The 14,373-nt window shown below is 46.7% G+C and overlaps 1 protein-coding gene across 12 annotated transcripts in view; it reads right to left on the bottom strand.

Moving 5' to 3' along the window:
• The window catches only part of ARMH3 (armadillo like helical domain containing 3), a 213,085-nt gene that overhangs the window by 196,773 nt on the left and 1,939 nt on the right, over window positions 1-14,373 (bottom strand). For 9 of the 12 annotated variants that reach the window (XR_016221975.1, XR_016221976.1, XM_002718677.6 and 6 more), the window contains exon 2: window positions 1,448-1,560. Coding sequence is in view for 10 of the 12 variants with exons in the window: in XM_002718677.6 (XP_002718723.1) it covers window positions 1,448-1,549 (102 nt within the window). In the remaining 2 variants the exon portion in view is untranslated. Of the gene's footprint in view, window positions 1-1,447; window positions 1,561-9,302; window positions 9,413-14,373 lie in introns of all 12 variants that reach the window. The other 3 variants (XM_008270392.5, XM_089314437.1, XM_051823518.3) reach the window with 1 other exon arrangement.

Below are 14,373 nucleotides of genomic sequence, written 5' to 3'. Positions count from 1 at the left end.
GCCGGCACACCGGGTTCTAGTCCTGGTTGGAGCACCAGTTTCTGTCCCGGTTGCTCCTCTTCCTGTCCAGCTCTCTGCTGTGGCCCGGGAGTGCTGTGGAGGATGGCCCAAGTGCTTGGGCCCTGCACCCGCATGGGAGGCCAGGAGAAGCACCTGGCTCCTGCCTTCGGATCAGTGCGGTGCGGCAGCCACAGTGGCCATTGTGGGGTGAAGCAATGGAAAAGGAAGACCTTTCTCTCTGTCTCTCTCTCTCTCTCACTGTCCACTCTGCCTGTCAAAAATTAAGAAAGAAAAGAAAAGAAAAGAAAGAAAGGAAAAAGAAGAGAAGAGAAGAGAAGAGAAGAGAAGAGAAGAGAAGAGAAGAGAAGAGAAGAGAAGAGAAGAGAAGAGAAGAGAAGAGATCTGAATTACAGAATTCTAGAGTCAAAGAGCACTTCACAGGACCTCTAGGACAGAAGTGCCTTTATGTCACATCATAAGAAAAACAAGTCTTGGGGCCAGCACTGTGGCTTAGCGGGTAAGGCCACCGACTGTAGTGCCAGCATCCCATATGGGCACTGGTTTGAGTACTGGCTGCTCTGCTTCTTATCCAGCTCTCTGCTATGGTCTGGGAAAGCAGCAGCAGAAGGCCCAAGTCCTTGGTCCCCTGCACCTGCATGGGAGATCCAGAAGAATCTCCTGGCTCCAGATCAGCCCGGCTCTGGCCGCTGTGACCATTTGTGGAATGAACCAGTGAATTGAAGCCTTCCTTTCTCTCTTTCTCTCTTCTCAACTCTGCCTCTCTGAGGCTCTTTCAAAATAAATAAATAAATCTTAAAAGAAAATGTGCCAGCACTGTGGCACAGTGGGTTAAAGCCCTGGCCTGAAGCGCCAGCATCCTATATGGGCACTGGTTCTAGTCCCGGCTGCTCCTCTTCCAATCCAGCTCTCTGCTATGGCCTGGGAAAGCAGTGGAGGATGGCCCAAGTCCTTGGGCCCCTAAACCCACGTGCGAGACCCAGAAGAAGCTCCTGGCTTCTGCCTTCAAATCGGCACTGCTCTGGCCATTGCGGCCACGTGGGGAGAGAACCATCGGATGGAAGATCTCCCTCTCTGTTTCTATCTCTCTCTGTAACTCTTTCAAATGAAAATAAAATAAATCTTTAAAAAAAAAAAAGCCTTGATTAAAGATATTCACAAAGGAATCCTCCCCAGCCTCCCTCCTTCCTTTCAATTGTTTTTGCCAGCTCGTGACACCAATTAATACGAACATAATAATCTATATTTATTAATACATGATCAGAATCTCTACTATAGGAAAGCTCACTCTTATCTTGAGTGCTCACTCTCTAACAATTTCACTCTCCCTGTAGAAGCTGAAGGTGGCAGGCAGAGGAAGGTTACTTTTCATCTGGGATGAGGAAACTAAGGAGTTGAGCTGTGCAGATGGACAGGGCCCAGGCCTTACCATGAAGATCTCATCATACATCAGCACTACTTTTTCCTTCAGTGGTTTTTTGGATGCTGAAGATTTCCGGAGCAAACCTCCCCGTTTCTCCACCTGTGCCATGGTCAGAGAATCTGTGTGGGAGGGGGAAAGGCACACTTTAGGGCAGTGAAGATAGTCTGATACGATACAGTAAAGATAGATACATATGTATTTGCCCAAACCCACATAATATACAATACCAGGAGTGAACCCTAATGTCAACCATGAACTCTGGGTATACGTAAATACAGGCTTGTCAATCCTAACAAACACCACTCTGGTGGGGGATGCTGTTCATGGGTGAGGTTACAGATATGTACACACAGGGGGCATGTGAGATTTCTCTGTATATTCCTCTCAATTTTGCTGTAAACCTAAAACAGTTCCAAAAAAAATTCAGTCTTTAAGAAGAAAAGAAAGCCACAGTCAGTGTCAGAATGCCCTCCCAGGTGCGGGGGAGTCAACTCAAATACTTCTCAATGGAAAATTTTTTAGGATGGAGAAATGATAAAGAATCATGCAGATCTTGTACATTTGCCAAGATCCTCTCCCTTGACCAGTTAATATCAAAGTTTAAATCATTACCTGGCCAACAGGAAAAAAAACATTTTACATCCTTAAAAAATGTGCCAGTGGTCAAGGCTTAAAGCAGATCCAAAACCAAACAGGAAAATGTAACTAGCTTCATTGGTAATGGGTCTGGCCATATATTTGAGGTTGATAGAACCAAGGCTGCAAAGCACACACTGCCCACAGACTGATAGTGAAGTTAAATTTCAAATATTGATCGAGCTTAGGACCATTAAGGCAGGAAGTGTGCTGCAGACTGATGTGCTCCATTGATTTCCCCAAAGTAAGTAGGTCCTCGTCACCACAAAGTACTTGGCCTTCACTGCCTCATAAATCACACTGCACTTGACTGTCTTCAGACATTCCTCTGGAAAGAGGCCCAAGGCAGAAAATAATGGTCAAGAGCCCAAAAATTAAATTTTATTTCAAAATAACTGAAAATACTATACTACTTTCAAATATAATTGTATATATTTGTAACACTATTGCAGATCAACCTCAGTGTATTTTTCAATTCTGTATAGAAGCAAGTCCATGAATCATGCCCAAATTTTCATAGCAAGGAATTTTAGAATTTTATTTTAACTTTAAATCCCACAGGTCTCCATTGCAAATTTGCATGTATTTCCTGACCTCCCAGATTCTTTCTACTGTTAAAAAGTTTCTCTCTCTTATATTCTGGGCTCTAACTGTGAAATTTAATTGATCCTCCCACCCACCCCAGCACTGTGATGCAGCAGGTTAAGCCACAGCCTGTGATGCCATCATCCAATATGGGAACCAGTTTGAGTCCTGCTGCTCCATTTCCAATCCAGCACCCTGAGAAAGCAGTGGAAGATGGCCCAAGTACTTGGGGCCTCTCCCATCCACCTGAATGGAGTTCCAGGTTCCTGGCTTCAGCCTGGCTGGCCCCCAAACCATTGCAGCCATTTATGGAGTGAACCAACGGGATGGAAGATTCTCTCTCTCCCTCTGCCTTTCCCTCTTTCTATAACTCTTTCAAATAAATTAAATAAATCTTAAAAAAAAAAAAAAAGATAAGAATGGGGCTAGGGTAAAGCTTGATTTTACTTCTAGAGAAATCCAAAACAAGAAGACTAATTTTGTTCAATGACTTTTGGAAAATATGTGCTATCATTCAAATCAAAATTTTGTTAAAGGAAGAGATGTACCCAACAGCACAAAAGACAACTGCATTGCCTCCTCTAATGTACAGCCAAAGAACATTCATGTTTGAGTATACATCAAAGCACAGAAAATCTCTTCTACTAGGTATCAACCATCTTTAGCACACACAGTACGTCTTACACTTTTTCTATAAGCATGTGGTTCATGGTAAACGCTCAGCATTTGCTATGTATTGGCTGATTCTGAAATAAGGAGGCAAGGAGGGAAATACCTGAATAGTCCTAAGTCTGACCTAAAATTTTAGGTAAGACCTATCTCTCAAATTCTATGACAGTCTAAAGAAAACTGAAACAATAACAACAAAAAGAGAAGACTCCTTTGGGCAATTTACATTATATTGATCATGGCTTTGCCTTGAAGCATGAAATACAGCCTCCACTCAAAATATTCCTGTGTCTCTTAAATAAGTTGTCAAGAGGAAGATGTTCTTATCCAAGGAAAATATATTAGAAATCAAGAAGACCTTATTAAAATAAATCAGAAGCAATGCAATTCTAAGCTTAGGGGATATAGATCTTGCATGTGTTCAGTTTCAAGTAGTTGGTAGAAATAGCAGGAACCTTCCAAGATGTGAAAAGCACATGTTTACAAATATTCCCCCTCTGAGGATTTACAATTGGGTTACAGTTAAACAATGTCCACCCCAAATCTCATAAATATGTCTTATCTACTTTAGAATTAATACTTTCTAATAAGCAAAAGAGAGTAAGAAATGAGATGAAAACAATTCCAAACAAACTACTAAACTTTTTTTTTTTTTTTTTTTGACAGGCAGAGTGGACAGTGAGAGAGAGAGAGAGACAGAGAGAAAGGTCTTCCTTTGCCGTTGGTTCACCCTCCAATGGCCGCCGCGGCCGGCGTGCTGCGGCCGGCGCACCGCGCTGATCCGATGGCAGGAGCCAGGAGCCAGGTGCTTTTCCTGGTCTCCCATGGGGTGCAGGGCCCAAGCACCTGGGCCATCCTCCACTGCACTCCCTGGCCACAGCAGAGAGCTGGCCTGGAAGAGGGGCAACTGGGACAGAATCTGGCGCCCCAACCGGGACTAGAACCCGGTGTGCCGGCGCCGCTAAGCCTAGTGAGCCGCGGCGCCGGCTCAAACTACTAAACTTTTATTAAATTCTTTTCAATGCTCTCCTTCCATGTGGAATAAGGCGAATTTCAGGCAAGGGCCTCAACTCATTACTTTTAGTCATCATAATCTACAACTGGAAATTACCACCCAAGCACCTTAAATACAACTGGAAACTGACATCAAGTCTCTTCCTCCTGCAAGGCTCCTACCCATCAGTATATCAAAGAGTTTCAAAGGGGCTGTGGAAGGGGAGAAATGTTATAAATGTTACAAATGTTCTCCTTTGGAACTCAGTAATTAAGCCTGTGTTCCTAAGTTTTAAAGTATCTGTGCAGGCATCCTGTATCTGACTGCCTGGTTTGAATCCTAGCTCCTCTTATGATCCAGCTTCCTATTAATGGGCACCTTGGAAGGGGGTAGGTGATAGTTCAAGTAACTGGGCCCCTGCCATCCACATGGTATATCAGATTTGAAGTCATTTCTAAGCTTGATACAGGTGAAATTAGCATTGAAAATTTGCCTTAGGGGCTGCTGCTGTGGCATACAGGGTTAAGCTGCTGCATACAGTGCCAGCATTCCATGTAGGTGCTGATTGAAGTCCCGGTTGCTCAGCTTCCAATCCAGAACCCTGCTGATGGCCTGGGAAAACAGCAGATGTTCCAAGTCCTTGGGCCCCTGCACCCACATGGGAGACCTGGAAGAAACTCCTGGCTCCTGGCTCCTGGCTGGCCCAGCTCCGGCTGATGCGGCCATTTGGGGAGTAAACCAGCAGATGGAAGATCTCTCTCTTTCTAACTCTGCCTTTCAAATAAAATAAATAAATCTAGAAAGAAAGAAAGAAAGAAAGAAAGAAAGAAAGAAAGAAAGAAAGAAAGAGAGAGAGAGAGAGAGAGAGAGAGAGGGAGGGAGGGAGGGAGGGAGGGAGGGAGGGAGGGAGGGGAAGGAAGGAAGGAAGGAAGGAAGGAAGGAAGGAAGGAAGGAAGGAAGGAAGACGGAAGGAAGGAAGGAAGGAAGGAAAAAATTTGCCTTATATAATAGTCTAATCCAAACCTCTAGTTTTATTTCTGAAGAAACTGAGAAACAAAGTGACTTAGCATCACCTGGGTGGTTAGGAGACCTACGTACTAGCCTCAGCTCTGCTGGTGGTTGTTCCATTTATGCCTAGCAGCTCCTTAGCTCCATTTATGCCTGGTACACTATAATGAGGAGGGTTAAGGAAAAGGAAAACTGCCCTGGCAGGATGTAAACAGATATTTACTCATGTACTGATGTGTGGCAATTTATGCTCTGTCAATCAGACACTTTAATTTCCTTTTAAAATAATCTTCATTTTATTTGAAAGGCAGATACAAATAGAGAGAAATAGAGAGGCAGAAGTCTTCCATTTGCTGATTCACTGTCCAAATGTCTGCAACAGCCAGGAACTCCATCTGGGTCTCCCATGTGAGTGGCAGGGGCCCAAGTACTTGAGCTGCCTCCCAGGATATATATTAACAGAAAGCTGGATAGGAAGCAGAGTAGCCACGACTAGAACCAGGCACTCCGAAAAGGACAGAGGCATCCCAAGCACAGCTTAACCTGCTGTGCCACAATGCCTGCTCCATCATAAGACTTCTGAAGATGCGTATCTTAATTACCATAGCTTTCAAGTACGCTTTGAAGTCAGGTATTATGATGCCTGCAGCTTGATTTTTCTCATTCAGGATCGCTTTGGCTCTTCCGGACCTTTTGTGATCCATGAGTTTTAGGAGTGCCTTTTCTAGACCTTATAAAGAATATATTGGTATTCTGTCAGGGATTGCATTGAATCTGAAGATTGCTTTAGATAATATATACATTTTAATGATACTCATTCTTCCAGGAGCAAGAAATCTTTCCATATTTTTTGTATCCTTAATTATTTCTCTTTTTTTTTTAAAGATTTATTTATTTATTTATTTGAGAGATAGAGTTACAGACAGTGAGAGGAAGAGACAGAGAGAAAGGTCTTCCTTCTGTTGGTTCACTCCCCAAATGGCCGCAACAGCCAGAGCTGCGGCGAACCGAAGTCAGGAGCCAGGAGCTTCTTCCCGGTCTCCAACATAGGTGCAGGATCCCAAGGACTCGGGCCATCTTCTACTGCTTTCCCCGGCCATAGCAGAGAGCTGGATTGGAAGTGGAGCAGCCAGGACTCGAACCAGCGCTGCAGGCGGAGAATTAATCTACTGCACCATGGCGCCAGCCCCTTGATTATTTCTTTTATCAATATTTGATAATTTTATTGTAGAGATCTTTCACTTCTTTGATTAAATTTATTCCTAAATATTTGATTTTTTGGTGGCTATTGTGAATCAGATTTATTGATTTCTCAGTGTTATCACTAGCATACAAAAGAGCTACTGTTTTTTCTGTTTATTTTAAAACCTGCAACTTTACTGAATTTGTTCATCAACGCAAACAGCTTTTTGGTGGAGTGTTTAGGTTTTTCAATGTACAACGTCACGTCATCTGCAAACATGGATAATGTGACTTCCTCTTTTCCAATTTTGATGCCCTTTATTTAAAACAGCTTGGTACTGGCATAAAAATTGATACATACATCAATGGAACAGAACAGAGAACACAGAAATTAATCCATATATTTACAGCAAACTGATTTTTTTTTTTTTTTTTTTTTTGGACAGGCAGAGTGGACAGTGAAAGAGAGAGAGAGACAGAGAGAAAGGTCTTCCTTTTCCATTGGTTCACCCCCCAATGGCAACTGTGGCCAGCATGCTTTGGCCAGCACACCATGCTGATCTGAAGCCAGGAGCCAGGTGCTTCCTCCTGGTCTCCCATGCAGGTGCAGGGCCCAAGCACTTGGGCCATCCTCCACTGCACTCCCGGGCCACAGCAGAGAGCTGGACTGGAAGAGGAGCAACCAAGACTAGAAACCAGCGCCCCAACCAGGACTAGAACCCAGTGTGCCAGCACCACAGGCGGAGGATTAGCCTATTGAGCTGCGACGCCAGCCCAAATGATTTTTTAAAATTTATTTATCTAGCCAGCGCCGCGGCTCACTAGGCTAATCCTCCGCCTTGCGGCGCCGGCACACCGGGTTCTAGTCCCGGTCGGGGCGCCGGATTCTGTCCCGGTTGCCCCTCTTCCAGGCCAGCCCTCTGCTGTGGCCAGGGAGTGCAGTGGAGGATGGCCCAGGTGCTTGGGCCCTGCACCCCATGGGAGACCAGGAAAAGCACCTGGCTCCTGCCTTCGGATCAGCCGCGGCGGCCATTGGAGGGTGAACCAACGGCAAAGGAAGACCTTTCTCTCTGTCTCTCTCTCTCTCTCACTGTCCACTCTGCCTGTCAAAAAAATAAATAAAATAAAATAAAAATAAAAATAAAAGAAAGATTTCAAAAAAAAATTTATTTATCTGAAGGGCAGAATTACAGAAAGAAAAGGAGACACAGAGGGAGAGATCTTCCATCTTCTGGTTCACTCCCTCAAATGGCCATAATGGGCATAGTTGTGCCAGGCTGAAGCTACTTCCAGGTCTCCCATGTGGGTGCAGGGGTCCAAGCATCTGGGCCATCTTCTGCTACTTTCCCAGGCACATTGGCAGGGAGCTGGATTGGAAGTAGAGCAGCCAAGACTCAACCGGCACCCATATAGGATGCTGACTGCAGGTGGCAGCTTTACCCACTGGCCCCCAGCCAACTGAATTTTTTTTTTTTTTTTTTTTTGACAGGCAGAGTGGACAGTGAGAGAGAGAGAGACAGAGAGAAAGGTCTTCCGTTGCCATTGGTTCACCCTCCAATGGCTGCCGCGGCCGGCGCGCTGCAACCGGTGCACCGCGCTGATCCGAAGGCAGGAGCCAGGTGCTTCTCCTGGCCTCCCATGGGGTGCAGGGCCCAAGCACTTGGGCCATCCTCCATTGCACTCCCGGGCCACAGCAGAGAGCTGGCCTGGAAGAGGGGCAACCGGGACAGAATCCGGCGCCCCGACCGGGACCAGAACCCGGTGTGCCGGCACCACAAGGCAGAGGATTAGCTTAGTGAGCCGCGGCGCCGGCTCAGCCAACTGATTTTTGACAAAAGTGCTCAGACCATACAGTGGAGTAAGGATATTCAACAAATGGTGCTGGCAAAACTGTATTTGTATATGTAGAAGAATGAAATTAGATCCACACCTCTCACCATATAAAAAAAATCAACTCAAGATGGATCAACAGACAGGCGCCGTGGCTCACTAGGCTGATCCTCTGCCTGCGGCGCCAGCACACCGGGTTCTAGTCCCGGTCGGGGCTCCAGATTCTGTCCCGGTCGCCCTTCTTCCAGGCCAGCTCTCTGCTGTGGCCAGGGAGTGCAGTGGAGGATGGCCCAAGTGCTTGGGCCCTGCACCCCATGGGAGACCAGGAGAAGCACCTGGCTCCTGCCATTGGATCAGCGCAGCATGCCGACCGCGGCGGCCATTGGAGGGTGAACCAACAGCAAAAGGAAGACCTTTCTTTCTGTCTCTCTCTCACTGTCCACTCTGCCTGTCAAAAAAAAAAAAAAAAAAAAAAAAAAAAAAAAAAAAAAGATGGATCAACAGAGCTAAATTTAAGACCTGAGACTATGGAGTTGCTGCAAGAAAATGTAGGGGAGGCCTGGTGCTGTGGTACCACCTGCAGTGCCACCATCCCATACAGGCCCCAGTTCGAGTCCCAGCTGCTCCACTTCTGATCCAGCTCTCTGCTATGGCCTGGGAAAACAGTAGAAGATGGTCCAAATGCTTGGGCCACTGCACCTGCGTGAGAGATCCAGAAGAAGCTCCTGGCTCCGGATCGGCGCAGCTCCAGCCATTGTGGCCAACTGGGGAGTGAACTAGCGGATGGAAGACCTCTCTGTCTAACTCTGACTTTCAAATAAATAAATACTCAAGAAAAAAAAAAAAAAGTAGAGTAACGAACAGAAGTAGGGTAACCTACACAAACAAAGCTGAGGTCCTGCAAACAAACAGTGAAGAAGTTCCAGGTGAGTGAGGAAGAACTATATTCTCACTGACCTCATTGAACAGACTGTGGAGTGTCCAGGCATCGAGTTTCGTCACTCTAGTTTGTCAGTGGGTGAAGGTATCACAGCAGAAAGCAGAAGGTAACTGCCTGATGTATGCATCTGTATATGAATATAGATGATGGCCAAATGAAACACAGAGGGATAGACAAGGGCATGGATTGGTTAAAAGAAAAAAATGTGGAAACAGAAGAATCTGACTGTGACATTGATAGATGTATCCAATACGTAATCGGGGTGGGGGGGGACTATAACACATTAAAATCCACTACAGGAGGCCGGCGCCGCGGCTCACTAGGCTAATCCTCCGCCTAGCGGCGCCGGCACACCGGGTTCTAGTCCCGGTCGGGGCACCGGATTCTGTCCCGGTTGCCCCTCTTCCAGGCCAGCCCTCTGCTGTGGCCAGGGAGTGCAGTGGAGGATGGCCCAAGTGCTTGGGCCCTGCACCCCATGGGAGACCAGGATAAGTACCTGGCTCCTGCCATCGGATCAGCGCGGTGCGCCGGCCGCAGCGCGCCGGCCGCGGCGGCCATTGGAGGGTGAACCAACGGCAAAAGGAAGACCTTTCTCTCTGTCTCTCTCTCTCACTGTCCACTCTGCCTGTAAAACAATAAAAAAAAAAAAATAAATAAATAAATAAAAAAATAAAATCCACTACAGGATTTAATTGGTACTTTATTTAATAGAATTTAATTGCCAGTATGTTGATGCTAAGTACATTCTTTTCTTAAGATTTAATTTATTTATTTGAGAGGTAAAGACAGAGAGAGGGAAAGACAAAGAGAGAGGTCTTCCACCTGCTGGTTCACTCCCCAAATAGCCAAAATGGCCAGAGCTGGGCCGATCCAAAGCCAGGAGCCTCTTCTGGGTCTCCCAGGCAAGTGCAGGGGCCCAAGCACTTGGGTCACCTTCTACTGCTTTTCTAGGCCATGAACAGATAGCTGGATTAGAAGAGAAGCAGCCAGGACTTGATCTGGTGCCCATATGGGATGCTGGCACCATGGGTGAGTGGAAGCTTAGCCCATTACCCACAGCGCCAGTCCCGATAGTATTTTTTTAAAGATTTATTTATTTATTTGAAAGTCAGAGTTACACAGAGAGAGAAGGAGAGGCAGAGAGAGAGAGGTCTTCTATCTGCTGGTTCATTCCCCAGATGGACACAATGGCTAGAGCTGTGCCCATCCAGAGCCAGGAGCCAGGAGCTTCCTCTGGCTTATAGGTACTCTGAGAGCAACTCCACACCAAAACCTGATAATGAACAGAAAGAAATTGTGAAACAGAACAAAAATATGAAATGGAGAACAAGTATGAGGCCACACGGCTCTCAGCTTAGGAGAAACTGCTTTAGCACTGCAAAGTTTCGATCACTTGTTTCAGAATCTCCTGGGTATCTCGTAAATATGTAGACTCCTAGGCCTCCAACCCCACAACTGAATCAGACTTTTCAGAAAAAGGACTAGAGCTCTACTTTTTTTTTTTTTTTTTTTTTTTTTTTACAGGCAGAGTGGACAGTGAGAGAGAGAGACAGAGAGAAAGGTCTTCCTTTGCCGTTGGTTCACCCTCCAATGGCCGCCGCGGCCGGCGCGCTGCAGCCGGCGCACCGTGCTGATGCGATGGCAGGAGCCAGGTGCTTCTCCTGGTCTCCCATGGGGTGCAGAGCCCAAGTACTTGGGCCATCCTCCACTGCACTCCCTGGCCACAGCAGAGAGCTGGCCTGGAAGAGGGGCAACCGGGACAGAATCCGGAGCCCGACAGGGACTAGAACCCGGTGTGCCGGCGCTGCAAGGCTAAGGATTAGCCTAGTGAGCCGCGGCACCGGCCTAGAGCTCTACATTTTCAACAATCATCCCAGGGGCCAGCACTGTGGCATAGTGGCAGCATCCCATATGGGTGCCAGTTCAAGTCCTGGCTGCTCCACTTCCAATCCGCTCTCTGCTCTATGGCCTGGGAAAGCTGTGGAATATGGCCAGAGTCCTTGGGCCTCCACACCCACATGGGAGACCTGGAAGAAGCTCCTGGCCCCTGGCTTCTGATCGGCGAAGTTCCAGCCATCGGGGTCATCTGGGGAGTGAACCAGTGGATGGAAGACCTGTCTCTCCCTCAGCCTCTGCCTTTGCCTCTCTGTAACTCTGCCTTTCAAATAAATAAATCTTAAAAATAAATAAATAAATAAAACCTCACTCATCCCAGGTCAGTGTTCTCTACTGGGGCTGTCCTACCTCCCAGGGGACATTTATCAGAAGTTCTGGCACCTACTGAGTACAGGCAAGGGATGTTGCTCAACACCCTAGACAGCCTCCCACAACAAAGAACTAGCCAGGCGAACTTGCCAGCAGTGAAGGGTTTGAAAAACCCCAGCCCAAGTCATTCTAGCACCCACTAAAGTTTGAGAAATACTAATGCAAGTCTAAACCAGGCTTTGAAAGGAAAGAAGTATCTGGACAGAAAAGAATATGGAAAGGATGAACGGAATTTTGGTGGACTTTACAAAAGGCACCAGAGCAACTCTCACTTTCCCGAATCGCACGCTCTCCATGTTAACTTGTCACTGGCATCCCCTCCCTTTGGGACCTGAGTGCCCCATGTGCCCATCTGTGAAAGAAGATCAGCGCAAGACACACTGACTATACTAATCCTCAATGCTTAGTGAAAGAGATGAGGATCTTATACAGTCATCTGCTTAGGAGTTTGGCTGAGTTAAATATTGCATTTGGCCATAAGCCACTCACCCAGTACCCAAATGAGGCAACATGTTTCTATCAAGCCAGAAAGAGCCTCCTCCTCTGACTCTCCAAAAAGTCTCCTGTCCTAACTCTCCTAAAAGTTCCCCAGATACAAAGGTTTTAGAAACAAAAATCTTTAGGCAGAAGTCATCTGTTCCCTAAATACTTTTACCAACCCTCCCACACTCACTACAGATAAACACTAGCACTGTACATGCTTACAAAATGCAGGTTTTTCCTACCTCTAAGCTCCAACAATTCATTTCTTAAGCTAATGCGCCACTGTTTCTTCCAGTGATAAATGCGAACATGACTCTCCCTTCCTTTCAGAAAGCTCACTTGGTGATCATATCCTACTGCTCCACATGGAAGCTTGACAGAGTCCCCCAGTTCTACCCCACAGACCAGCACGAAACCAGGCGTACAGCCCCTATCCACTTCAACGCATTTTCATTGCTAGTCACTGCGAGTCTTGTATTATCTCCACTACAAAAACAGAACGTGGCCTGCATCCCTAAAGTCTCCTTTCAGGATCCCCTTCGTGGAGAGCTCCAGAACAGGCCACCACGCCCGTGTTCTATCTCCTTTCTTAACTCCTGCAGATGGGATTCATCAGTCATTCCTCTGTATTTTCAGAGCACAGCCTCCCACCAGGAGTAATAAATAATATGTAACGCTACTGAGCGCTTATTATATACTTGGCACTGTTCTCAGTGCTTTAAATATGCTAATTCAACCCTACAATAAGCAGATGAAACAGATACTACTACCCTAATTTTACAACAGCGATTTTAGTTTGACCAAAGAAACACAGCTAGTAAGTGGCAGCCACTCAATTTTTTCCTCTGATAGCGCTTCTCCCTGTCAGAATGTCCTGGTACCGAAAAACTCTCAGGTGCCAGCTAGCAGAGCATTAAAAACCAGACTTGAGGGCAGGCACTTAGCCCAGTAATTAAAACTCCCATATCCCACATCAGAGTTCTGGGTTCTGCTCTAGCTCTTGAATCCAACTTCCTGACAGTGAAGACCATGAGAGAGGCAGCAGCAGCAACGTCTCAAGTAACTGGGTTCCTACCATCCACGTGGCAGACCTATACTGAGTTTCCTGCTCTGGGTTTCAGTTTCTACCCAATCCTAGCTGCAGGCATTTAGGGAATAAACCAACAAATGCCAGTTTGTGTTCTGTCCTTCTGCTCTCAAATAATAAAAATGTTTAAAATGAAAGTAACAGGTTCAGCTACAGTTACAATTCTTTGGAAATTCCAACTGATATTCATAATATCAACACTCTTATTCTATCAAGATCATTCCTGTTTGTTTTTTTTTTTTTTTAAGATTTATTTATTTGAATGCAAAGTAACAGAGAGAAAGAGAGTGAGCTCTTCCATCTGCCAGTCTACTCCCCAGATGGCTGCAATGGCCCAGGGCAAGGACAGGCCAAATCCAGGAGCCCAAAACTCCATCCTGGTCTCCACCATGGGTGGCAGGGACCCAAGCGCTTGAGCCATCTTCCACTGCCTTCACAGACACATTAGCAGGCAGCAGGATCAGAATAAAGCAGCCAGGACTTGAACCAGTGCTCAGATATTGGGTGCTGGCGTCCCAGTAACTCACTGCAACACAATGCCTGGCCCCCAACCATGTGTTCTAAGCACCAGGGCAGAACCAGACTCATTAAGCAAGCACATGAAGCTCTATAGGCCAGGGTCTACATCTTGTGTGTGCTCTGGGCAGCATTCACATTGGAGTGGGTTTGGGCTATACTTTTTATTTTTTCTTAAATCTTTATTTTTATTTTATTTTATTTTAAAGGCAGAGTGGCCGGCGCCGCGGCTCACTAGGCTAATCCTCCGCCTTGCGGCGCCGGCACACCGGGGTCTAGTCCCAGTCGGGGCGCCGCATTCTGTCCCAGTTGCCCCTCTTCCAGGCCAGCTCTCTGCTGTGGCCAGGGAGTGCAGTGGAGGATGGCCCAAGTCCTTGGGCCTTGCACCCCATGGGAGACCAGGGTAAGTACCTGGCTCCTGCCATCGGATCAGCGTGGTGCGCTGGCCGCAGCGCGCCAGCCGCAGCGGCCACTGGAGGGTGAACCAACGGCAAAGGAAGACCTTTCTCTCTGTCTCTCTCTCTCACTGTCCACTCTGCCTGTCAAAAAAATAAATAAATAAAAATAAATTAAAAAAAAAAAGACTGAGAGACAGAAAAAGTTATCTTCCATCTGCTGGTTCACTTCTCAAATGACCACAACAGCTGCAGCTAGGCCAGCCCAAAGCCAGCACTCAGTCAGGGTCTCCCATGCGGGTGGCAGGGACCCAAGTCCTTGAGCCATCACTGCTGCCTCCC

The sequence above is a fragment of the Oryctolagus cuniculus genome, chromosome 15 (assembly GCF_051225735.1).
Source record: "Oryctolagus cuniculus isolate XC-2025 breed Fujian yellow rabbit chromosome 15, ASM5122573v1, whole genome shotgun sequence".
In the NCBI taxonomy this organism is placed as follows: domain Eukaryota; kingdom Metazoa; phylum Chordata; class Mammalia; order Lagomorpha; family Leporidae; genus Oryctolagus; species Oryctolagus cuniculus.
This window is presented reverse-complemented; position numbering and strand designations above follow the sequence as displayed.